The 27601-nt window shown below is 37.0% G+C and overlaps 1 protein-coding gene across 45 annotated transcripts in view; it reads left to right on the plus strand.

Annotated features, from left to right (window-relative positions):
* Positions 1-27601, plus strand: part of MAGI2 (membrane associated guanylate kinase, WW and PDZ domain containing 2) — a 1508583-nt gene that overhangs the window by 859389 nt on the left and 621593 nt on the right. For all 45 annotated transcript variants that reach the window (XR_004728308.3, XM_035254988.3, XM_035254993.3 and 42 more), the window contains one exon: positions 11029-11148. Coding sequence is in view for 44 of the 45 variants with exons in the window: in XM_035254988.3 (XP_035110879.1) it covers positions 11029-11148 (120 nt within the window). In the remaining variant the exon portion in view is untranslated. The remainder of the gene's footprint in view (positions 1-11028; positions 11149-27601) is intronic.

Raw genomic sequence — 27601 nt, forward strand, 5'->3', positions numbered from 1 at the left:
ATCAGGTAATGACAAATTTTCTATCAAATATAAAATATTACTGTGAATACCACTTTATCCAACAAGTGATATATAACTTGATTTGCATTAAGCATGTAGCATACACAAGGGATATTACAGCTACAACAGCATAAAATGTTATGTAATATTCTGGAGCACTTAGAGTCTTCATACTTCTTCCCCGTATTAAATATCTGCTGAATTCCTTAGCCTGCAGAAGCTTTGCTAATATAATTATACTCCAAAATGAAAGCAAGGTCAATAAGTTACTGTTATTTACCACTAAAAGATGCAATGCCCTCAGTCAATACTGAAAAAGATGCTCCTTCATGGCTTTTCTTATAGGAACAGATGAGTTTCCACTCTTGATGCAGCATCACAAAACACATATTTCTCCTGGCAATTTCTTGTTCATATTATTTCAAAGATTGCATAAGAACAGTCGCCTCTTGATTCTTGAGAGACAGAAATCTATAATCCTTCTGTGGATATTTCCCCCATTTTTTTCTATGTATTAGAAAGCTACCTGGTTAATTGTTTTGAAGAAGTTTTCAGAAAAAAAGGACACATGAAATGTTACACTTCATACTGACCACACCAACAGTAATGGTCATATTTTTCTCTCTTGAGGTAGTGCATTCAAATGCTGGCACTGAAGTTGTATCTCATTGATTTACGAGTACAAATCTAGGAGATAAGAGCATGAAGACACAAAGCATCAGAAACCTAATATAGAGGTGGGCAAATGACTGCTGACGGGTCAAATCTGTCCACTACCTCATAAATAAAGTTTCATTGGGACACAGCTGTGCTCCTCTGTTTATGTATTATGTGTCCACTTGCTTCTCTAATAACAGTAGTTGTTACAGAGACAGTATGGCCAGCAAAGCCTAGAGTATTTACTATCTAGCCCTTTTAGAAATTTGCTGAACTCTAACCCAAGGGAATAATTTGGATCTAACTGGGGAGATAAAGAGCTGTTTAACTTTTTCCAGGAGGTTAAACATATGTATGTGGTATGGTTCATTCTTACACGGCTATGAGGACCTACCTGAGACTGGGTAATTTATAAAGGAAAAAGGTTTAACTGACTCGCAGGTCTGCAGGGTTAGGGAGGCCTCAGGAAACTTACAGTCATGGCCAAAGGGGAAGTAAATATGTCCTTCACACGGTGGCAGCAAGGAGAATAATGAGTGTCCAGCAAAAGGAGAAGCTTCTTATAAAACCATCAGGTCTCATGAGAACTCACCATCATTAGAACAGGATGGTGAAAACTGCCCTCATGATTCAATTATCTCTACCTCTTCCCTCTCATGTCATGTAGGAGGGATTATGGAGCTACAATTCAAGATTAAATGTGGGTGGGGACACAGCCAAACGATATAATGCACATTTTTTATTCTGACATGGATTCGCTAATTCCCCGTAGCCTAATTTGACCAGCCTCAGCCTTTCTAGTTTTCTCAAATACCAGATGCTCTAGCCCTTCTTTTAGGTAGCAGTACTTAATACTTTGGGTCTGAAAGTCAGAGTACCATCACCCTACCAAATGCGAACTCTCCAGCCACTTGTTCCCCTTAGGGGAAGATGCTGAATCAGCTGCTGAGCTGATGCTACTGGTATTCACCTCTTTATTATGTATCATGTCTCAATTAATCCTGGCAATAAGTGTGTTTTCTTATTCTCTCTAAAGGAGGTATAGATTCATCTAAAATTTTAAATATTTTCTCTGAAGAATTCAATATTTATTTTTATAACTCACTATTAACTCAATATCTGTTATGCCAGCGATACCTTAATTCGTTCTGGTTTAAAATTTCTTTACAATTTTCTTTTATATGTTTAATTCCTAAAACTTCCCTTAATCTCTGATGATAATTGCATTACTGAGAAACAGTGATTTGACAGTCTATAGAGCCAAGTGTTTTTTGTTACAGGATAGTTTTAATCTGATATGTTTATAAAAAGATTTCCAGCAGGGGTCCCAGATGATTATTGGACAGTTCACAATATACATTCCTTTAGATTGTATCACTTTTAATTTGCTCCCCAATCAGGAAGGAAATACAATGGCCTGCAATTCACACTGCAGTGTTCTGAGGATTATAATAATTGGATAGAAACTGAGTCCTGCTGCCCTTCATGCCTAAGAGACCACATGGATCTAGGCCATGGGGCTGTTGGCTGTGTGTCTAATATTAAAGTCTCAAAAAAGGCAGAAATCATTCTGTCTGCCCCCTGCACCTGTGCTTCCTCCCTGCTCCTGCTTCAGAAGCATACAGTTATCTACAGGCTGAAAATCTGGAAACTTGTGTTTTCTTTTATATCAGAATGCTGATTATTTTATTTGAACAAGTCACTTTTCTCTTTTTCCCTAAGTTTCTTGAGTGGGAGCCAGGCCATGCCATTCAACATTTAGTGGCTGGCCCACAGTCACACTGGCCTGAATGGGGAGAATTGCCTGTTCCCTAAAATATGAACAGATGTTTTCTACATTTGAATGCTCACAGATGTGGGTTTTGGAATTAAGGGCTGTTAGCTATAGCTGAATATATTTCTGCTATAATATTCCCAATCCTGTAATTTTTTAAAGTAGGGAAGCTGAGTTGTAAATTTTTGTTCTGTTTTTCATCAACTGTATAATAAGATTTAGTGTGATAAAATAACCAATATAATAACTAGTTATCATGAACATAAGATAAATCAGATGCACAGGGCATTCTTTAACTCAAGATTTTAAGCAGGAATAAAGGCACCTCATTCAGAGCTCCTAGTGGGTACTCATTAATATTTCCCTCCTCCCTCTCTTCTTTGTTTCTTCCCTCCATGATATTTTGATATGTGTGTACTTGAGAACCTCAATTAAAAAAAATAGTTGATCACTCAGACATGTGATTTATGCAGTATGATCTGAAAAGAATTTCAATATTTTGAAATACCTGGATAGTTAACTGCCTGCTTTCCTTCATCTGGATTTTCTGATACTCTGTAGACTCTATATTCTATGATCTTCCTTGGGCATTTCAGAAAATAGACGCCATAGAGCCATATGGTGATACTAAAAGTTCACGTCATTGCAAGATTCTAATAGTGATAAAATGATAAAGTTATGATCCACTAAACCTTCCATGCAATGAAGGTCACTGAGTAGTGTCTGTGCATTGCTCAGAAGACTGGTGGTATCTACACAGTCTAGTTCTGGCCCAGATTAATTTTACATGAGGAGAGTATAAAAGCTTCAAACTAAATATATATTGTTTCCAAAAAAAGTCACTGATCTTTCTTTTCTTTAATCTCAATATGTAATCTTGAAACATCTGCTAAATAATAAATTAGGGAATCAAAAACCTCCTTTTATTAATTCTATAGAATGCCAAATATAGAACACATCTAAATTAAATATTGAAGAATTAAAATCAAAAGTTCAAAAATAAATTAATTGGTAACAAGACAGTCATTTTTCTTCTTCCAGTCTCTTAAAAAATTCAGGAAATTAATAGTCAAGTCAAGAATCTTGGAATTATGGTTGGCTGCCCTACTTTATTGGTGAGCAGGGTTCATCTGTCCTGGAGTTAGTTAGGTATGTTATATCTATATATTGTAAGAATGGATCAAAAGCCAAGACTGTGGCTATCAAGGAATCTGATTTTTTGGGGGCGTGTCATTTTATCTATTCATGTCTCTGAATCCAAGTAGTCAATTATTCTGTACTGTGAACACAAATGAAGTAAAGACAGAATTTTTATGAAGAAAATTATTTATGGAGCCAAAGTTTCTTTGGCAATCTGGTGGGTAGAGGAGATAGACTTTGGTGTGAATGAATGGATAAGATTTAGGGTACAAGTCTTTTGTTACCAGTGTAGTTATGACTCAAATGAATGAATAAATGAAATCATTCACTTTGCCCTAGTTTGTCTTCAGTGTAGAGTGTTTGTATGTCTGTGGTCAAGGTATCTTGATACTGTTGATAATTAAATCTGGTCATTTAGTATAAAAGCCTTAAAATTGAAAATGTATTACATTTATGTCAACTTCAGAAGTGATCACACCATTGTCTTTCTTGCTCAGTATCACAGGTTTTTGAATTCAGATGAAGAGTTCAGCTTTTCATTTCTTTTCTTTTTTCTTTTCTTTTCTTTTTCTTGAGGCAGGGTCTTGCTCTGTCACCCAGGCTGAGTGCATTAGCATGATCCTGAGTCACTGCACCCTTGACCTCCTCGGCTCAAGTAATCAATCCTCCTACCTCAGCCTCCCATATAGCTGACACTTAAGGTGTGTGCCACTACACCCAGTGAATTTTTAAACTTTTGTAGAGATGGGATCTCCCTATGTAGTCCAGGCCAGTCTCAAACTCCTTGGCCTCCTGAAGTGCTGGGATTACAGATGTGAGGCCCCACACCTGGATGAGTTCAACTCGTCAATGATATGCCTCATGTCTATCCCTCATTTACTCTAGTATTTACACCAGGGACCTAACTGTGCAAGCAAAACCATGGAATTGATGAAACAATATGGTAGCCTAAATAATTTGTTCTAACAGAGAGCATTATGAGTACTAATTCCAAAGTGCCTGTTACCTATCACTTGATTTCATTCAATAAGTATAGTTGTAAGCAAGCTGTAATTTTAACAGTTAGCAAACCAGATATCTTGGTATAGAAAAATAATGCAGTGCTATTATTTCTTACTTTTTGGAGATGTACACATTTTTCATTTGTCATCTGTTTTTGTTTTTTTTTTTAACATCCACGATAGTTTTTCTTTATGTGAGAGATTTTCTGCATTAGATGCTTATTTTTTCTTAACATATAATCATATATCACTGCTGGTGAGCTATATTCATGACTACTGTGTCTTTCCAAATATTAGCCATACTATTGCACAGGTAGGGGCAAAATAGTTTATATTACTTCAAATAATAAAGGTATTTATAAGTACACATAAATAAAGATAGGTGCATTATTTCCCAAATTCGTTTCTAAAGAACACTCCACTATGAAAAATACTCTTCCCGACTCTGTTCATCTATGCACCAGTAAATGAAAAATGGCTTGTCTTCTCTGAATTCAGTATATAGCTATAGGTTCCTCCAGAGCCAGTGTCATGGTCATGACCCACATACTTTATGGGTTGTTGTAGTTTTATTTGATGAGGAAATTTAACACTACTTTTATTTTGGGTTCCCTGAGATATAAGTGAAATTAGAGCAGTGGTTCTCCAGTTATGGTTTCTGGACATGCAGTGTCAGAGGCATCACCTGAAAACTTGTTAGAAATGCAGATAATCAGGTCCCACCCAAGCCGATGACTCAGAGACTCTAGAAAGTGAGAACCAGCAATCTGTGCTTTAACAAGTCCTCCACAGGGTTCTGATGCGCCTATGTTTTAAGAGACACCAAGTTTGGGCCTGATACTGCCTCAATCCAAACTGTTAAAATTTAAAACAGTAATTGATGCCATATGGGACACTATTTTGAACCTTTGTATCCAAGATATTCAAGGAGAGGTGTCTTCTTCTTCTTCAAAAATGTCTGGTTTTGGAAGATACCTAACATTGTTAGTACATGCCAGTGCTGCTTTAAACAAAAATTGACAAATGCTATCTTAGGGGAAGAGAGAGATTTGAAATAATTGCTGAAGTTTAGAGCAACACACTGTTAAGAAAATAAGTCAAAGTAACACTTATATTTTACAAATGAATTTGTCAAATCTTCAGTATTTTATAAAACATGCATAATGTTTTATCAAGGCTATTAATAATTTTTATACTTAAGTGATTTATTTCATCAAATTGTAACTTTCAATTTTTTTACCTTAAGCCAATTTACCCCATCAGTTAACAGGAAATCTAAAGGGCTCACATTACTTTATAATATGTCTATCACATGCAATTCAATGACCCAAGCTCTATCATTTGCTTTGCTTACTTTAGCTCTATGTTTGTATAAAACCATACATTGGGATTCTACATGATTGAAAATGAGTATAATAAAACCCAAGGCCTAGGCTGGTTGTGTAAAAATGGATTACAGACATTGGCCAAAAGAATCTGTCTGATATATGTATTTATTGGCAGCACACACAAATCTGGTGATTATGTTCATACTTGCTGATGAGTAACTGACAAACTTTAGTGTCTTCAAGAATCTAAGAGTTAATTAATCAAAGGTTGAATAGAGAGGAAATCACCCTAGCTGTCAAGATTTATTTTTTCCAGCTTGCAGTTGAAAACACCAGGAAGAAGGGGAATTTATGAATAAGAACAGAATTCAGTTTCTCACATTCTCACACAGTGACCCATCTGCTTAGAATACATTGACTTAATGATTAATTCCAAGTCTGTTCCTTTAGGGAATATGTATTGGGTACCCACCATGCAGCAAGCACTATGGAATTTTTAGTATATCAGAATAGATCGCAATAGATGACTGCGGTGGACCGTCATCTAAGTAATAATACTTTCTGCCATGCTGGTGACTGTTTTGAAAAAAAGTGTTTTACTAAAACTAGGAAATAGCAGAAAGCTGACGAGAAATACACTTTAGAATTATATTTACCACAAATGTCATGTCCTTTTCTTCCTAAGACAAAAAGAGCAATGTTCCTTCATTAAAAAGTAGATTAATAAAAAAAAAAATTCCATTGGCACCCCCAGTTACTATGGCAACAAAATGACAAGTCATCTTCATGTGATTTCACTGTGTATCAGTAAGCTACCCATTTGGGAGATAATGCATTTTGTTTAGACATATCTTTTGAGCAGAATTACTGTATGTTTTTCATTAATTCTTGAAGGAGGTGGTTCTTACCATACTTAAGTTAGCAATTCATAAATAAACAATTTTGTTTTTTAAGAAATTAAGCAACAAAAGATGAAACAAAGCCTCAACTTAGTAGCATTTCTTTCTTTCAGTTCTATTTATTTTTCCTTTGGAGGAGTCATCTGGAATAAATAATAATAAAATATATAAATCATAATTTGGATAGTAAAACTTACTTTGGAGTTTCCTATACACCTGTTAGGTAAGTCCCAACCAAAACAGACAAGCAATAAAAGAAAGTGAGCTTCAGCTCTATTATGAATCATCGATGGCCCCTCTTTTATTCTTCACATCTTCCACCCTATTCCTGGTGCTGGTAACTATTAGGTACTGGGGTTGATACCTGGGTGAGGAAATAATCTGGACAATAAACCCTATTGACATGAGTTTATCTATGTCACAAACCTTCACATGTATCTCTAGAACCTAAAATAAATTTTTTTTTAAGTGAAAGAATGGTGTGATTAAAAAGGTTCTTAGATTAAAAATTGAGGACATCTGCATTGTATTTTTGTTTTAATATTTTACCTATGTCATCCTAGATAAAAATTTTCTTATGCACTGAGGGAAATAATAGATATAAAAAGGGCATTATAAAAAATAAAAGCATAAACACCATGCCAACAATATCAGTATTATTTCTAAGCAATATTAATAGTGCTACTAAGAATACTACAATTTCACAAATATCATTGGTGGTATCTTACTTTTGGAATATATTATAATCAAAGCTTTAAATCACTCAACTTCATTCAGGCTAACACTTATTATAAAGGAGAATAAATTTATGCCTAAAGATACAAATTGCCTTTTTTACTGTTTGGGTACGAAAAAAACATGAGTCAAGATATAAATCCATTTTGTCTGATTACACACTAGGATGTAGTATGTGATGGCTTGGTCACTATTTACAAGGGTCTTTTGTCTTTTGCAAACAGACAGTAAAACAGGTAATGCCAACGGCCTAGGCTGCTAAAAGTTTTTTGCCATTTGCCGAGTCATCTGAAAAGTGTGAAAGTGCTCATAAAACCTGATTAGTGCGTCGTTTAATTTTACCTGCAGGCATAGCACCTACAACAAGAGCCAGAAAGCAGGATTTTAGATCTATGTGTCTGGGAAGAAGGGATGTTAAGTCAACTGGCAAGGCAGTGGGTGAAGAAGGAAAAAGCAACTGGAGACCTATGAACACCTCTCTGGAAAGTAACATGATTCTAAAAATAAGGAAAATATATGTGATATGAAACGAAGTATGGTCCAATGCTAATTTATAGCTAAAGGTAATTAATATCTAGACTGGAGAAACAGTTAAATTTCTTGAAATACTTACTCATTTTTATGCTGAAATAATTACAGTTGCTTTTGCAACTTAAAAGATTATGAATAGTTGACAGCAAAGCAAGACTCAACAGTAGCAAGTAATTAACCAGCACCAGAAATAGGGTAGAATATGCAACTTTGACGAATAAAAACTAAATCCTAAAAGAAAGTAAAGGAAAAGAAATTAGTCTTAGCAAGATGGAAGATAATTTCAATACAGGCTTAATTTTGAAGGAAAACTATGAAGATAATGCAGTTAAAAAATGAAAATTAGGAAACTTTAGGGTATTTGGTTTCAGAGTATCCTTTACTTTACCTAGAAAGAATAAGCTCATGTCTTCTACAAAATGTCCAAGCAGTTGAACATTAGAAAATGATGGGAATATATAAGAGAGACAAGAAGACGCACATAAAAGAATTACCAGTCATCAAGAGGATCAAACTCACTTTAAGTGACCTGAATTTGTCGAGTACCTTGTAAGAGAAAGTTTATGTTTTTCTGTAGCAACTGCTCTCAATACATGAAATAACCAGTAGTGAACCTGGGGATTAATTATTAGTCAGGAAATGATGAAGGTGGACTAAAGAAAGGAAGAGATTCTGTTTTTTTCCCTAGTCCTTTGATAGTTAGGGAGGCAAGTAAAGTTAGGTTTGGGGAACATCAGGGAAACTGCAAGAGATCAGGGACTAGAGGTCATAATTAGAAGAACAAAATAGGAAGAAAGTATCAGAGACTGATGTCAAAGATGAAGGTTGCAGCATTTGAGATTGTAGAGGAGAACTTCAAGCCACGATGAGGTAGGCGAACTCTCAGTCCAGCATTAGCTGGGTCAATAGTAATAGGTGACACTGACTGATGTCACCTATCACAGAGGAAGAACTTGGTCACAGAGGTCTGAAGGGCAAGATGGAGATGGAAAGCAGTTTAGTGAACTGACAGTACTGATGGGCCTCCCAAGAAGAGCACAACTCTGAATGTTCACTAAAATTTGGTATAGCCATGTTACTCCAAACAATCAGCAGCCCTGGAAATTGCCCTCAGTCATGTGATCCTGGTGCTCACATGGTGCTAGGAATGCATTATCATACTGCAAGCAGTAAATTAAAGTGTGCAGCTTCTGAAATCTGCAGATAAATTAGTAAGAAAAATTGAGTCTTTGTTATGTGATTTTTTTCTTAATGATTAAATTGTGTTCTAAATAAACAGAAATATAAATTGATTGCCAAAACCCATGTTAATGCACTTTTAATTCACAAGAGTTAAGCACATAAAAGCCAAGATATTGAAAGCTAACGTTCTCATAGAAGCATTAATTTGACAATATTATGCATACTCTGTGTAGATGGCTTGTATTTTATAGCATAAAAGCAGTAGGAAATATTGCAAAATGTGTCTCAGTTAAACAAAATAACCAATTCAGGGAAAGTCATTAAACATGATTATGGAAAAAAATTGTTTTGCAACCCCCAAAGACAAGTTATAAAACTTAAGAAATAATAACTTCAAATCTTAAAAATGTTTACAATAGGAATTATTCATTTTTACTCAAAATCAGATTTCCCTGGCATATTATACATTCTGACATTAGCTTCTGCTTCTTAGTTGCAATCCAGATTTGATTTTAATAGACCAAAAGGAGAACTGACTGGCTATTTTCATGAGCTAGCTGATAAAGATTTCAAATGCAGAGAATAAAAATAAAGTTTAAGGATTTAAAATGCTTTTTTAGCATATAGACAACATGGAGGAGTCTTTATATATGAAGTCAGCCAATGTACTACCTTGCTTATATATTTGGCCTCTGTATATTTCTGCATACTTATTTGCATGTATACATTATGTAAATTCCAGTTTGACCATGCAAAATGCCTTATGTAGGTGGCATAGAAAAAGGAAGAAGCCTAGGGCACATTCAGGGAAGGAAGTATTACCTGGAAACAAACCTGCAGCCTTGAATATGCCTCTGCTTCTGCTCTTGCCTCACAAACTGGACAGCATGCCTGAAAGTGTGTATTCTCCAGGAGAGCTGGACTGAGCCACCGTCTGAGCAGCTGATAATCTTGTCACCTTGACCCTCATAGCTTCATTCCCTCTACTGGTGATGGAGGGGTCGGGAACAGTGGTCCCAAGCAGTAAACCCTGGTAGGGAGTTACTTCCCAATTCAGTCAGAATTAGAGGTAGTAAGGAAAGAAAGAAGGTCGCATAAGGGAGGGCTTGTATGATGGAGGCAGAGAAAGTTTCCTCTTGTCAAATTAGATACTGTATTCCCAGCATCACAATTACTAGTGATTATTAGAATTATTACACAATTCTAATTATTATTTAATTTTAAGTAATAGTAAAGGTTTTGTGATCCTTTAAATCAAATAAAAATGGCTTTAGATGCAAAATTTAACAAATGAAAACCAACAAACGGTTTCCCTCAAGAAAAGCAGATTATGAAAATAAAAAGATAAATGGACATTTTTCTAAGATCACTAGTTTCCATTGTATTTTATGTCATAGCACAGCAGTTTGCAGGACAATAGAGGTTCATTCACAGAGTGAAATACATAAATTCCTGAACTAGCAGGCTGCTGACCCAATATTCAAACCACCTCTTCAAAAAGGGCACAGTGTTCTTCATTTTTTACTGAAAAATATATGCATCCATATTCCATGGCAATGAACTCTTTATAAGCCTGATGAAGAAAAGTGCTTTGTACATTTACTTTAATCTATACCCCCTGCTGTTTTCTGTTGCCAAACAAACAGAAGGACAAATGCGAAGTGCCAACTTCCAGATGTACAAACAAGTGGCACTGAATATTCAGAAATATGGTGGTATTTTTAAAGTTCAACCACAAATCACTCAGCGTCTTTCTTTTGTTTTTACTTTTCCTTATTCAGGCACCACAAGGCCACATAAGGAGGGTGAGGTCCCTGGAGTGGATTATATTTTCATCACTGTTGAAGATTTTATGGAATTGGAGAAAAGTGGCGCTCTCCTAGAAAGTGGGACTTATGAAGGTAAGCACAACATTCCTGTGAAATCTCTTTCTTGTGGACATCACATTGTTCTTATTCAATGAAAATGTATTGGGACACCAGGTTGCCAGTGGGCTGGGCTGTTTTGGGTTTGAGAGCTTTACTAAGACGAGTTTAGAAATGTATCCTAAAAAAATTAAAATACATCTCAATTAAGTGTACTTTTATATGCCTAGAGAAAAATATATATGTATTTTCAATATTTTATATTAAAAAAAAATATATATATATATATCCATTGAAGTATCCTTGTGATTGTCTACTGAGGTTAAGCTGTGATCTTCCAGATAAAATGTCTTTATCTCAAGATGTTATCTAAAGATGGCAGGGCTAAAATTCTAGTCCTGTCATTGTCTCTGTGTGGCTTTCTCAGATTGGCCTTCACTTTCCTCCTATGCAAAATGATAAGGTAGAAAAAATATGATCTGTGAATGAACTCCAAAGCTTTAGAGCAATAAAAGTCTCCTTGTGTACTCAAATCAAAAATGAACACCAAATGAAACCAAAACCTTGAATGCAGGAAATATGCCTCAGTTGGAGGAGCACTGAAACATGAGCCGAAATCTCATTTTAAACTAGGCTTCATTATTTATCTGTTATAAAAATTAAGTAACAGTAAATGTGACTGAACTTAGTAGTCTCTTTGGTACAAATAGAATGATGGCATTAAAAATACAAATAAATATGTTGAGGTGATTGCACTAACCAATTTGGATAACATGTGCATGCATCTAGCTTATATCTAATGAAAGTATATATCTTCATATATAATATGAAATTTTAACATAACAAAAAGTGGAAAATATTTCATTCCTACTTCACAGTTATAAAGTATATGTACACATACTATTAGGTCCAAAGATTAATTTGGTTTTATTGAACTGCAATTAATAGTGAGTGAAATTAGAAAAAAATTCATAATATATAGTTTGCTGCTTAGCCTATCATACATGTGAAATTCACCAAACATCATCAGATAAGCTGGGTTTTCCATGTTAGGTTTAGTCTTCTACTTCCTCCTCAGTTGACAGTGATGTGTCTCTTAATGAAAGGGATACTTCTGAAAATGCATGGTTATGCTATTTCATCATTGAGTGAATAGCATAGAGTGTACCTACACAAACCTAGATGGTACAGCCTGCCACATCCTAGGCTATGTACTGTAATCTGTTGTTTCCAGTCTACAAACTTGTATGGCATGTTACCGTACTGAATACTGTAGGTAATTGTAACTCAATGGTAAGCATTTGTTTGTCTAAACATGCCTAATCATAGAAAAGGTTAAGTTAAAAATATGGTATAAAATATTAAAATGGTATAGCTGTATAAGGTACTTACAATGAATGGAGCTTGCAGGACTGTAAGTTGCTCTGGGTGAGTCCATGAGTGAGTAAATGATGAGTGAATGTGAAGGTCTAGGAAATTACTACTCACTTCTGTAGACTTTATAATCATTGTACACTTAGGCTATATTAAATGTATTTTAAAATATTTTTTCTTCAATAATAAATTAACCTTAGCTTACTGTAAGTTTTTACTTAATGAGCTTTTATTTTTTAAACTTATTGACTCTCTTGTAGTAACACTGGGTTTCAAACACAAACACATTGTATAGCTGTACAAAAATATTTTTCTTTCTTTGTATCCTTATTCTATGAGCTTTTTTCTATTTAAAATTGTCTTAACTTTTTTAGCTTTTTTGTTAAAAACTAAGATGCAACCACACACATAAGGCTATGCCTACACTGGGTCAGGATCATCAATATCACTGTCTTCTGTCTTACATCTTGGCCCACTAGTATGTCTTCAGGGGCAATAACAGGCATGGAGCTGTCATCTCCTATGATAACAAAGCCTTCTTCTGGAATACTTACAAGGACCTGCCCTAGGCTGTTTAACAGTTAACGTTTTTTTAATAAGCAGAAGGAATACACTTTCAAATAACAATAAAAAGTAAAATACAGTAATTAAGCCAGTAATATAGTCATTTATTAACATTAGCAAGTATTATGTGCTGTACATAACTGCATGCGCTATACTTTTTTTCTTCTTCAACTTTTAAGTTACATGGGTAAATACGTGCCTTAGTGGTTTGCTGCGCATATCATCCCATCACCTAGGTATGAAGGACAGCATCCATTAGCTATTCTTTCTGATGCTCTCCCTCTTCTCAGTGCCCCCGCAAAGGCTCCCAGTATGTGTTCCCCCGCATGTGTCGTTGTGTCCATGTGTTTTCATCAATCAACTCCCACTTAAAAGTGAGAGCATGCATTGTTTGGTTTTCTGTTCTTGCATTAGTTTGCTGAGGATAATGGTTTCCAACTCCATCCATGTCCCTGGAAAGGACATTATCTCGTTTCTTTTTATGACTGCATAGTATTGCATGGTATATATGTACCACAGTTTCTTTATCCAGTCTTTGATTAACCATTCAGAATATAGGCATGGGTAAAGATTTCATGATCGAAATACCAAAGCAACTGCAACAAAAGCAAAAATTGACAAATGGGATCTAATTAAAGTAAATACTTCTGCACAGCAAAAGCAGCTATCATCAGAGTGAACAGACAACTTACAGAATGGGAGAAAATGTTTTCAATCTATCCATCTGACAAAGATATAATATCCAGAGTCTACAAGGAACTTAAACAAATTTATAAGAAAAAATAACCCCATTAAAAAGTAGGCAAATGACATGAACAGACACTTCTTTTAAGAAGACATACATGTGGCCAACAAACATATGAAAAATCTCAGCATCAATGATCATTAGAGAAATGCAAGGCAAAAGCACAATTGAGATACCATCTCAGGCATCAGAATGGCTATTAAAATGTCAAAAAACAACAGTTGCTGGTGAGTTTGCTGTACTTTTATACAACTGGTAGATGGTAGATTTGGCTATACTAACATCTCCACAAATACATGAGTAATGCATTGCACTATGATGTTACAAGGGCTGCAGTGTCACTGGGCAATCAGAATTTTTCAGTTTCATCACATTTTTATGGGAACACTGAGATATATGTGGTCTGTCAGTGACCAAAATGTCATTAGACAGTGCATGACTGTTCTTAGTTACATAGTTTAGTGGACTGTAGTCAAGAACTCAGTAGTTTGAAGTTGTTTGAAGTTGTTAAAAAGGATTAAAATCTCTTCCATTACTTAACTTTTTTTTTTTTTTGAGATGGAGTCTCACTCTGTCACTAGGTTGGAGTGCCGTGGTGCAATCTCAGCTCACTGCAACTTCCACCTCCCAGGTTCAAGCGATTCTCCTGCTTCAGCCTCCCAAGTAGCTGGAATCACAGGTGCGCACCACCACGCCCAGCTAATTTTTATATTTTTAGAAGAGATGAGGTTTTACCATGTTGGCCAGGATAGTGCTGAGCTTTTGACCTCATGATCTGCCCACCTCAGCCTCCCAAAGTGCTGTGATTACAGGCATGAGCCACCATGCCCAGCCCCATTTCTAAGGCAATCTAGGCAGAGACATTTGCCTAAATTGTGACTGAGACATTTAATTGCTTCTTGCCACATTTACAGGAAATAGGCAAAAATACCCAGGAAAAGGGAATTGTTTTATGCATTGTTGCTGTATCTTCTTCATATTGTCAAAAGTAAAAGATAGTAGAGATTGATTTAAAACATTTTAAATAAAGAAGTTGTGTTGCTGGGCATGGTGGCTCATACCTGTAATCTTAGCACTTTGGGAGACTAAGTCAGGCAGATCACCTGAGGTCAGGAGTTTGAGACCAGCCTGGTCAACATGGTGGAACCCCGTTTCTACTAAAAATAAAAATTATCTGGGTGTGGAGGCACATGCCTGTAATCCCAGCTACTCACGAGGCTGAGGCAGGAGAATTGCTTGAAACCGGGAGATTGAGGTTGCAGTGAGCCAAGATTGTGCCATTGCCCTCTAGCCTGGGTGACAGAGCAAGACTCCAGCTCAACAACAAAAAAAAGGAGAAGAAGAAGTTGGGTTGAGAATCTAAAGCTGCTTTAAACTATATATGAAAATTAACTATAAATCATAGAAAATAATTTTATCAAAGGTGTTAGATTAAATAATACATTTTACAGAATATTTTCCTATGGGCTTTGTGACATTATTTAGTAACATCCGTTAGTTTGCATGCCATTTAATAATAATATATTTTAACTTTATTATTTTTAATTATTTTTCTTTTTGCATTTTAGGTTTTGGGGTATATGTGCACAACATGCAAGATAGTTGCATAGGTACACACATGGCAGTGTGTTTTGCTTCCTTCCTCCCCTTCACCTACATTTGGCATTTCTCCCCAGGCTATCCCTACCCAGCTCCCCCGCCCATTGTCCCTCCCCTATTCCCCCCAATAGAACCCAGTGTGTAGTACTCCCTTCCCTGTGTCAATGTGTTCTCATTTTTCCTTACCTGCCTATGAGTGAGAATATGCGGTATTTCATTTTCTGTTCTTATGTCAGTTTGCTGAGAATGATGTTCTCCAGATTCATCCATGTCCCTACAAACGACATGAACTCATCATTTTTGATTGCTGCATAATATTTCATGGTGTGTATGTGCCACATTTTTCCAGTCCAGTCTATCATTGGTGGGCATTTGGGTTGGTTCCAGGTCTTTGCTATTGTAAACAGTGCTGCAATGAACATTCGTGTGCATGTGTCCTTATAGTAGAACAATTTATAGTCCTTTGGATATATACCCAGTAATGGGATTGCTGGGTCAAATGGAATTTCTATTTCTAAGGCCTTGAGGAATCGCCACACTGTCTTCCACAATGGTTGAACTAATTTACACTCCCACAAACAGTGTAAAAGTGTTCCTATTTCTCCACATCCTCTCCAGCATCTGTTGTCTCCAGATTTTTTAATGATCACCATTTTAACTGGCGTGAGATGGTATCTCAATGTGGTTTTGATTTGCATCTCTCTAATGACCAGTGATGATGAGTATTTTTTCATATGATTGTTGGCCTCATGTATATCTTCTTTTGTAAAGTGTCTGTTCATATCCTTTGCCCATTTTTGAATGAGCTTGTTTGTTTTTTTCCTGTAAATCTGTTTGAGTTCTTTGTAAATTCTGGATATCAGCCCTTTGTCAGATGGGTAAACTGCTAAAATTTTTTCCCATTCTGTTGGTTGCCGATTCACTCTAATGACTGTTTCTTTTGCTGTGCAGAAGCTGTGGAGTTTCATTAGGTCCCATTTGTCTATTTTGGCTTTTGTTGCCAATGCTTTTGGTGTTTTGTTCATGATGTCCTTGCCTACTCCTATGTCCTGAATGGTTTTGCCTAGATTTTCTTCTAGGGTTTTTATGGTGCCAGGTCTTATGTTTAAGTCTTTAATCCATCTGAAGTTAATTTTAGTGTAAGGTATCAGGAAGGGGTCCAGTTTCTGTTTTCTGCACCTGGCTAGCCAGTTTTCCCAACACCATTTATTAAACAGGGAATCCTTTCCCCATTGCTTGTTTTTGTCAGGTTTATCAAAGATTGTATGGTTGTAGATATGTTGTGTTGCCTCCGATGCCTCTGTTCTGTTCCATTAGTCTATATCTCTGTTTTGGTACCAGTACCATGCTGTTTTGATTACTGTAGCCTTGTAGTATAATTTGAAGTCTGGTAGTGTGATGCCTCCCACTGTGTTCTTTTTGCTTAGAATTGACTTGGCTATATGAGCTCTCTTTTGGTTCCATATGAAGTTCATGGTGGTTTTTTCCAGTTCTGTGAAGAAAGTCAATGGTAGCTTGATGGGGATAGCGTTGATTCTGTAAATTACTTTGGGCAGTATAGCCATTTTCATGATATTGATTCTTCCTAACCATGAACATGGAATGTTTCTCCATCTTTTTGTGTCCTCTCTTATTTCCTTGATTAGTGGTTTGTAGTTTTCCTTGAAGAGGTCCTTATGTTCCTTGTAAGTTGTATTCCTAGGTATTTTATTCTCTTTGTAGCAATTGTAAATGGCAGTTCATTCTTGATTTGGCTCTCTTTAAGTCTGTTATTGTTGTATAGGAATGCTTGTGATTTTTGCACATTGAATTTATATCCTGAGACTTTGCTGAAATTGCTTATCAGTTTCAGGAGGTTTTGGGCTTAGGCGATGGGGTCTTCTAGGCATACTATTGTGTCGTCGGCAAATAGAGACAATGTGGCTTTCACTTTTCCTATCTGAATACCCTTTATTTCTTTTTCTTGCCTGATTGCTCTGGCTAGAATTTCCAATACTATATTGAATAGGAGTGGTGAGAGAGGGCATCCTTGTCTAGTGCCGGATTTCAAAGGGAATGCTTCCAGTTTTTGCCCATTCAGTATGATATTGGCTGTTGGTTTGTAGTAAATAGCTTTTATTACTTTGAGATACTTTCATTCAATACCGAGTTTATTGAGGGTTTTTAGCATAAAGTGCTGTTGAACTTTGTCAAATGCCTTCTCTGCATCAATTGAGATAATCATGTGGTTTTGGTTTTTGGTTCTGTTTATGTGGTGAATTACATTTATAGACTTGCGTATGTTGAACCAGCCTTGCATCCCCGGGTTGAATCCTACTTGATCATGATGGATAAGTTTTTTGATGTGCTCTTGGAGTTGGTTTGCCAGTATTTTATTGAAGATTTTTGCATCTATGTTCATCATGGATATTGGCCTGAAGTTTTCTTTGCTTGTTGAGTCTCTGCCAGGTTTTGGTATCAGGATGATGTTCGTCTCATAAAATGATTTGGGAAGAATTCCCTCTTTTTGGATTATTTAGAACAGTTTCAGAAGGAATGGTACCAGCTCCTCTTTGTGTGTCTAGTAGAATTCAGCTGTGAACCCATCTGGACCTGGGTTTTTTTTGTGTGGTAGGCTCTTAATTGCTGCCTCAACTTCAGACCTTCTTATTGGTCTATTCATAATATCGGCTTCCTCCTGGTTTAGGCTTGGGAGGACACAGGTGTCCAGGAATTTATCCATTTCTTCCAGGTTTACTAGTTTATGTGCATAGAGTTGTTTGTAATATTCTCTGATGATGGTTTGAATTTCTGTGGAATCTGTGGTGATTTCCTTTTTATCGTTTTTTATTGCATTTATTTGGTTATTCTCTCTTTTCTTTCTTATCAATCTGGTTAGTGGTCTGTCTGTTTTGTTGATCTTTTTAAAAAACCAGCTCTTGGATTTATTGATTTTTTGAAGGGTTTTTCATGTCTCTATCTCCTTCAGTCCTGCTCTGATCTTAGCTATTTCTTGTCTTCTGCTAGGTTTTGAGTTTTTTTTATCCTGCTCCTCTAGGTCTTTCAATTTTGATGATAGGGTGTCAATTTTGGATCTCTCCATTCTTCTCAAATGGGCACTTATTGCTATATATTTTCCTCTAGAGACTGCTTTAAATGTGTCCCAGAGATTCTGGCATGTTGTGTCTTCGTTCTCATTGGTTTCAAAGAACTTCTTTATTTCTACCTTCATTTCATTGTTTATCCAGTCAACATTCAAGAGCCAGTTGTTCAGTTTCCATGAAGCTGTGCGGTTCTAAGTTAGTTTCTGAATTCTGAGTTCTAACTTGATTGCACTATGGTCTGAGAGACTGTTTGTTATGATTTCAGTTGTTTTGCATTTACTGAGGAGTGCTTTACTTCCAATTATGTGGTCAATTTTAGAGTAGGTATGATGTAGTGCTGAGAAGAATGTATATTCTGTGGATTTGGGGTAGAGAGTTCTGTAAATGTCTATCAGGTTTGCTTGTTCCAGGTCTGAGTTCAAGCCCTGGATATCCTTGTTAATTTTCTGTCTGGTTGATCTGTCTAATATTGACAGTGGAGTGTTAAAGTCTCCCACTATTATTGTGTGGGAATCTAAGTCTCTTTATAAGTCGTTAAGTACTTGCCTTATATATCTGGGTGCTCCTGTATTGGGTCTGTATATATTTAGGATCATTAGCTCTTCTTGTTGTATCGATCCTTTTACCATTATGTAATGACCTTCTTTGTCTCTTTTGATCTTTGTTGCTTTAAAGTCTATTTTATCAGAGATGAGAATTGCAACTCCAGCTTTTTTTTGCTCTCCATTTGCTTGGTAAATCTTCCTCCATCCCTTTATTTTGAGCCTTTGAGTATCCTTGCATGTGAGATGTGTTTCCTGGATGCAGCACGCCAATGGGTTTTGGTTTTTTATCCAATTTGCCCGTCTGGTCTTTTGATTGGTGCATTTAGCCCATTTACATTTAGGGTTAATATAGTTATGTGTGAATTTGATACTGCCATTTTGATGCTAGCTGGCTGTTTTGCCCATTAGTTGATGAACATTCTTCATTGTGTTGATGCTCTTTAGCATTTGGTATGTTTTTGGAATGCCTGGTATTGGTTGTTCCTTTCTATGTGTAGTGCCTTTTTCAGGAGCTCTTGTAAAGCAGGCCTGGTGGTGACAAAATATTTGAGTACTTGCTTGTTGGCAAAGGATTTTATTTTCCCTTCACTTATGAAGCTCAGTTTGGCTGGATATGAAATTCTGGGTTGAAAGTTCTTTTCTTTAAGGATGTTGAATATTGGCCCCCACTCTCTTCTGGCTTGTTGGGTTTCTGCCAAGAGATCTGCTGTGAGTCTGATGGGCTTCCCTTTGTGGGTGACCTGGCCTTTCTCTCTGGCTGCCCTTCGTATTTTCTCCTTCATTTCAACCCTGGTGAATCTGATGATTATGTGCCTTGGGGTTGCTCTTTTTTCAGAATATCTTTGTGGTGTTCTCTGTATTTCCTGGACTTGAATATTGGCCTGCCTTGCTAGGTTGGGGAAATTTTCCTGGATAATATCCTGAAGAGTATTTTCCAGCTTGGATTCATTCTCTTTGTCACATTCTGGTACACCTATCAAACGTAGGTTAGGTCTCTTCACATAGTCCCACATTTCTTGGAGGCTTTGTTCATTCCTTTTTGTGCTTTTTTCTCTAATCTTGGTTTCTCATTTTATTTCATTGAGTTAATATTCAACTTCTGATATTCTTTCTTCTGCTTGGTCAATTTGGCTGTTGAAACTTGTGCATGCTTCGCGAAGTTCTCATGTTGTGTTTTTCAGCTCCTTCAATCCATTCATATCCCTCTCTAAGTTGTCCATTCTTGTTATCATTGCCTCGAATCTTTTTTCAAGGTTCTTAGTTTCTTTGGATTCATTTAGAACATATTCTTTTAGTTCATGGAAGTTTCTCATTATTCACCTTTTTTGAAGTCTGATTCTGTCATTTCGTCACACTCATTATCCATCCAGCTTTGTTCTCTTGCTGGTGAGGAGTTTTGGTTTCAGGTGTTTTTCTCCTTTTTGCGCTGGTTTCTTCCCATCTTTGTGGATTTATCCACCTGTTGTCTGAGTAGTTGCTGACTTTTCGATTGGGTCTCTGAGTGGACGCCCAGATTGTTGATGATGAAGTATTTCTGTTACTTAGTTTTCCTTCTAACAGTCTAGCCCCTCTGCTGTACGGCTGCTGAGGTCCACTCCAGGCCCTACTTGTCTGGGGTACACCTGTAGCAGCTGCAGAACAGTAAGGGTTGCTACCAGTTTCTTTTTCTGCTATCTTTGTCCCAGAATGATGCCTGCCAAATGTCAGTCTGATCAGTCCTTTTTGAGGTGACTCTTTGGATATACAGGGGTCAGGGAGCTGCTTGAGGAGATGGTCTGTACTTTATAGGAGCTCAAGTACTGAGCTGTGAGCTCCATTGTTCATTCAGGGCTGTTAGGCAGGTGCATTTAAGTCTGCTTCAGCAGAACTTATAAAACCCCTTTCTTTTCCTCAGATGCTCTGTTTTCGGGAGTTAGGGCTTTCTTTATGAGTATCCGTTGCACTGTCCTGCCCAGCTAGGAGGCAGTCTAGTCACTATTTGCCTGCGAGGCTCCGCCCTGCTACTGCGGGGTTGGCCCTGTTGCCGTGGGCTCCGCCCTGTTGCCATGTGCTCCACCCTGTTAGCAGAGTCTCTCTTTTATGGCAGGTTGCCTCGGCAATGGCAGGCTGCATCAGCAATGGGAGTGTATCTCAGTAGGGGCGGAACGCCTCGGTAATCGTGGACACCCCTCCCCCACCATGCTGCACCATCCTGGATTCAGCTGTGCCCGCAGTGAAACTCTCAACCCCGAGCATTTTGAATCGCTGTTTTGTTTGTCCCTGTGGGGATGGGACCAGCCAAGCCTGATCACCTGGCTCCCTGCCTCAGAGCCCTTTTTTTTTTTTTTTAAGTTGAACGGTTGACTCTCTCCCAGGTGTTTCTGTTGTCTGCTGATAGGGCACTGGGATCTGTGTGATTTCCCGTGCAGCAACCCACTGCGCCGGCTCATATGTCACTTCCCAGGAATCTCCTGGTCTGGCTCACTGTCCAAGTCCTGTTTCATCAGATGGATATGCTAATCTGCCCTCCCAAATCTCAGATTTCTGGTTTAACAGGGCACCCAGACCAGTGCATTTTGTGCGGAGTGCCGCTGCGTTGCGGCGCCAGCCAAAATGGCTGCACCAGCCAAAAGGGCTGCACTGGCGTTTTGTGTCTCTCCTACACCTGGGAATTTCCCCATTCTGTGAGCAACAAAGATCTGTCTGGAAATGCGGCTTGGACTCACCCTTTGCACCTTCACTGAGAGCTACAATTCTGAGTTGCTCCTACCATGCCATCTTCTTTTTCCCCCTGATATATTACTTTATAACCTTATTTAAATATCATTTATGTAAGAATGAACCAATGCTTTAATGGATAGGATCATTAAAAGAGTAGCATGATTAACAATATGACTTTTTGTTTATAAAAATAAAGACTGTGTAAACTGATTTTATATAAGCTGAAAAATTAAGTCATATGTTAATGGTAAATTTCCATTCCACTGGATGTCATGTCTAATATCAATATTTTAAAATATAGCTTAAACTTGAGGTTCCAATTCACTTTTGAAAGTAACATCCTGAAACTGTATGAACATAACTAAGTTTTGTGGGCCAGAATGAGTTACCTTTGAATCTTCTTCAGACACCTTTTCAGTAATGATAGTTTCATTTGCTGGATTTTGTGCCAACTTAATTGGCCTGTGTACATAGAACTGATTATTGGAGAGTAAGGCTGACTCTCATGTAATACATTGCCAATTATATCCATATCGTTGCTTACAAATACACATTGTTTACATGGATAAATAAGAATTTCTTTTCTCAGGTCACATGACCTGAATAAACACCTAGGGAACAACTCAAACCTCAGGAGCTTCAGATTTTCCTGTAACTATGGATGAAGAACCAATAAAATTCACCTTCTAATACAAATTGTTGCATTTCCTAAGTATTGGCCATAAGCTTAGACCTAGGGCTACCACTTCATGTGGTTTTGGGGGGTTTTGTTTTTGTTTTGTCAGGGAAAGCTAAGGAATGTCTTTTGCACTGTTGGTGCTTTCAGAATATACTGAATTATGTGCTACTCAACTAGACAAAGACTTGAGAATTTTTATGTTGAAAAACCTAGCAATTAATAGTTTCTTTAATAAAAAGCCTCATTTGTTTAAATTACACATTCTCCCTTCTTCAGTGTTTAGGTCATTGCTGTGTTTCCTCCTTCACAGTCTCATGCCTTCAAAGTATTGTTTAGAGCTCTTGGTCTGAACAGAAAATTCATCTCTGATATTCTGTGCATACACCAAAGAAGGTAATAAGGAAATAAGTTACTCTCAGCCTTAAGGTTACAGACCTTCTGTTAACTATATGGGGTCCATAAGACTAAAAAGGGCTCCCAGAATCTCACCCACAAACCAGAGCAGCAAGACTGCTGCTGTAACTGGAGATAGGGCATAACCCCTGTTTCTTCTTGCTCATCTGAAATGCTTCCAAAATTGGTGCATTTATTATCAGGGATATTAGGAACTACTTCTTTTTTTTCAATTCACAAAAATCAAGAGGGTCCTTTCTAAAACATCTAGTTTAAGCTACTCATCATAGAGAAAGCCAATTTTTTGGTGTTTCTATGCTTCCTCCTGACCACTGGGTTTTAGAACAGGAAACAGTCACCTAAAAAGTAGTTAGGAAGAAAAAGTATATTTTAAAGTATTTTTATATGTGTGCATTTTTTTTCATTGCTAATTATCCTCCTTTTAATCCTGGTGGATAGATGTGACTAAAGCCTAGTTTGTCCTTTGGTTAGAAATCAGATAGATTGTCCTGATTTGTAGTCCTGCCTTTTAAGCCTTTTAAGAAATTGACTTAAAGTCCTTGCTCCAAAGAAGCAATTCTGTTACTTCCTGGAGCCTGAAGGGAAGGGCTTAATGTGCTTTAGTTACCATCTATAATTTTGCCACATGGCTGTAGGCAGGGTTTTAGTTGATTCTTACAGTTTTTCTTCTGCTTCCATCCCCATTCCTAATGCCTCATCTGAATTTGATATAGAACACTTGAGGAATGGCCTTGTATGTGACATGCCCAGGGGACTTGGCAGTGATAGTAACCACTGGTGTTCATAAAGGGACTATTTTCTATGACTTGGATTATTTCATCCTCACCATTTTTGTATTGAATCAGGATTAATATTTATTTGATGAATTTTATTGTTAATAAATTATTAATAATCGATTATTGATTAATAAGCCCTACTGATGAGTCTGACAAAATCTCAAGTAACATAAAAACCATGAATCTTCATGTTAGTACTGAAGGTGCTGGCTTCCTATGAAACGCAGACCACAGAACTTTTTAGATGAATGCACATAATTCCCTTGGAGTTAGGTCACCTACAGGTAAAAGTGAGGTGCCAAGAAGTGGAATGAATAGTAAGTATGACACTCTATAAGGTAAGTACTCCAAGTACCTAGAAGGAAGGCAGTTCTTTGGGAATTGTCCAAAGTGCTGAATTAACCAGGACTCAATCAGCGAATCCTGCCTGACCTGCTTCTTCCACGTGTCTGTGATTTTACGTTCGTGTTTTCACTGGCCACTTACAGCAGTTGTCTGCCTCAACCGGTGTTCTGAATGTCATCGTTAACCAAACCTGTGTCCTCTGATCTGTTCCTGGACTGATTTCATTCTCCTACTGTCCTCTGCTGTTCCAGAACAGCACTTCTGTTGTAACATCTGCTACCATATTAGGCTGTTTTGTTTTTAAAATAAAACAAAGCTACTTTTCTATCTATTGAAAAGGTCATCGATCCTAGCGTTAAGTGTTTTCTTTAAAATAAGTTTAATTGTAATATTGTCTCAATTTTTAAAAGGATCAAATTAGGACCAGCAAGTTTTGTGGGCCTCTGACAGAATACAGTACAAATATGATATTTCCCTCCTCTTAATGATGTAGTTTTCTTACCATCGTGGACCCTAGTATACACATAGACGTGAGCCTACTACACACATCACAACAGTTTCTTGAGCAATTTTATTAAGAGGACAGTGAATTTCAAGTTTTCTCATAACTATACATAAAGGAGTGCTGTACTTCATGATGTAGCACATAAAATGCTATAGAAATTTAAGTATTAAGTAAAAACAATTTTCAAGGCAATTAAGCTAACCATTCCTATGGTGAGAGAAGATGTATAATGAATTCTCCACAAATCTATTTCATTTTACTAACTAAAATTAGCTTTTAGTTTTATCACGGCTTGATATATTTATTGTTGAAATTTTTAATCTAAACTTTGAATCAAAATAGCACTGGGTGATAAAGAGATACTCATAAAAGAGATGGCTATTGGCACCACAGGTCATCCCAAGCAAAACTATCCTTCTACCAGTTCGTTTCTATCCACTGAAATATAAACAGTATTTCTTGAAAAACATATCAATGCTTAAATTGATGCAAACAACTTAGTCATTTTAGAAAACCGAAATGAAGGAAGATTTATTTTTTCCCTTTACACACTATTCCAAGAGGAAACTTTTGCTGTGTAAGTAATAACCTTCATAACAGCAGTAGATTCTTGGCACGTACAGTTAAAAGGGTCCAGCTGTTTTTTACATATCCAGGTTATAGCATTTTTTTTCTTTTGATTCCTGCTTCTGGCAATATTTCTATTGTGGAAGATTCTAGGCCATGCATTTGGGTGTACTTTTTAGGAACACTGACCATTTACACATAAACCTCACTAAATGCTTATTTGACCAGTAAAGGAAAATACAGTCGGTGAAGTTTTACAACACTTTAAGGTCTTATAATGCCAGATTTTTTTCTGGTAAGTGATTCAATTTGTGTTCAGAGTTATTGACAGATAGTGTATTATTTTTGTATGCTATGTTTGTCCAATGTAAGGCCCTAAGAATGGATTGTCTTCTACAATGAAATATAATTTTTTTTTAGTTTAGGAATTTTTTGAGCCCAGCTTTTTTGAAATATGCAATGCAAAGACTTATTTCTAAGCACTTTTTTCTCCTCAGAGAGACTATAAGGACTGACATAAGCAATTAATGAATTTAATATTATATAAATTACATAAAATTATTAACCTAAGGACTAATATCAGAGAAAATGAAGGGACTCACTCTGACACCTTAACTACAGTATTAACCTGTTTACTGTTTATTCTATAAGTGTTTTGTTTCATTGTAGCTAAAGGAAATATAATTAATGTCAATATTCATGGGCATAGGACTCACTTCTTTGACTCTCTCACAATTCATAATATTATTAGGTAAAGCCTAAGGCTCAGAAACTGTGGTGTTCAGAGTTTAATTCATTTTTCTCACACTCTTATCTTGAATTACAATGATTTTCTAACTCTTGTACACAACTCCTAGTGATTTCTGTGTGTGTGTGTTTTGTTTTACTTTTAATGGACCAATAATAATTGTGTGTCTTTATGGGATACAATATGATGTTTCAAAATGTGCCATATGGAATGATCAAGTCAGGCTAATTAACATATCTAGTACTTCTGTATTTATTGTTTCCTCATGATGAGAACATTTGAAATTCATTTTTTTTTAATTTTTTATTGCATTTTAGGTTTTGGGGTACATGAGCAGAGCATGCAAGACAGTTGCGTAGGTACACACATGGCAGTGTGTTTTGCTTCCTTTCTCCCCTTCACCCACATTTGGCATTTCTCCCCAGGTTATCCCTCCCCACCTCCCCCTCCCACTGGCCCTCCCATTTTCCCCCCAATAGACCCCAGTGTTTAGTACTCCCCTCCCTGTGTCCATGTGTTCTCATTTTTCATCACCCGCCTATGAGTGAGAATATGCGGTGTTTCATTTTCTGTTCTTGTGTCAGTTTGCTGAGGATGATGTTCTCCAGATTCATCCATGTCCCTACAAACGACACAAACTCATCATTTCTGATTGCTGCATAATATTCCATGGTGTATATGTGCCACATTTTTCCAATCCAGTCTATTATCAATGGGCATTTTGTTTGATTCCAGGTCTTTGCTATTGTAAACAGTGCTGCAATGAACATTCGTGTACATGTGTCCTTATAGTAGAACGACTTATAGTCCTTTGGATATATACCCAGTAATGGGATTGCTGGGTCAAATGGAATTTCTATTTCTAAGGCCTTGAGGAATCGCCACACTGTCTTCCACAATGGTTGAACTAATTTACACTCCCACCAACAGTGTAAAAGTGTTACTTTTTCTCCACATCCTCTCCAGCATCTGTTGTCTCCAGATTTTTTAATGATCGCCATTCTAACTGGCGTGAGATGGTATCTCAATGTGGTTTTGATTTGCATCTCTCTGATGACCAGTGACGATGAGCATTTTTTCATATGATTGTTGGCCTCATATATGTCTTCTTTCGTAAAGTGTCTGTTCATATCCTTTGCCCACTTTTGAATGGGCTTGTTTGTTTTTTTCCTGTAAATCTGTTTGAGTTCTTTGTAAATTCTGGATATCGGCCCTTTGTCAGATGGGTAAACTGCTAAAATTTTTTCCCATTCTGTTGGTTGCCGATTCACTCTAGTGACTGTTTCTTTTGCCGTGCAGAAGCTGTGGAGTTTCATTAGGTCCCATGTGTCTATTTTGGCTTTTGTTGCCAATGCTTTTGGTGTTTTGGTCATGAAGTCCTTGCCTACTCCTATGTCCTGGATAGTTTTGCCTAGATTTCCTTCTAGGGTTTTTATGGTGCCAGGTCTTGTGTTTAAGTCTTTAATCCATCTGGAGTTAATTTTAGTGTAAGGTGTCAGGAAGGGGTCCAGTTTCTGCTTTCTGCACCTGGCTAGCCAGTTTTCCCAACACCATTTGTTAAACAGGGAATCCTTTCCCCATTGCTTGTTTTTGTCAGGTTTATCAAAGATTGTATAGTTGTAGATATGTTGTGTTGCCTCCGGTGCCTCTGTTTTGTTCCATTGGTCTATATCTCTGTTTTGGTACCAGTACCATTACTGTAGCCTTGTAGTATAGTTTGAAATCCGGTAGTGTGATGCCCCCTTCTGTGTTCTTTTTGCTTAGAATTGACTTGGCTATGCGGGCTCTCTTTTGGTTCCATATGAAGTTCATGGTGGTTTTTTCCAGTTCTGTGAAGAAAGTCAA

The sequence above is a fragment of the Callithrix jacchus genome, chromosome 11, assembly GCF_049354715.1.
Source record: "Callithrix jacchus isolate 240 chromosome 11, calJac240_pri, whole genome shotgun sequence".
Classification (NCBI taxonomy): Eukaryota; Metazoa; Chordata; class Mammalia; order Primates; family Cebidae; genus Callithrix; species Callithrix jacchus.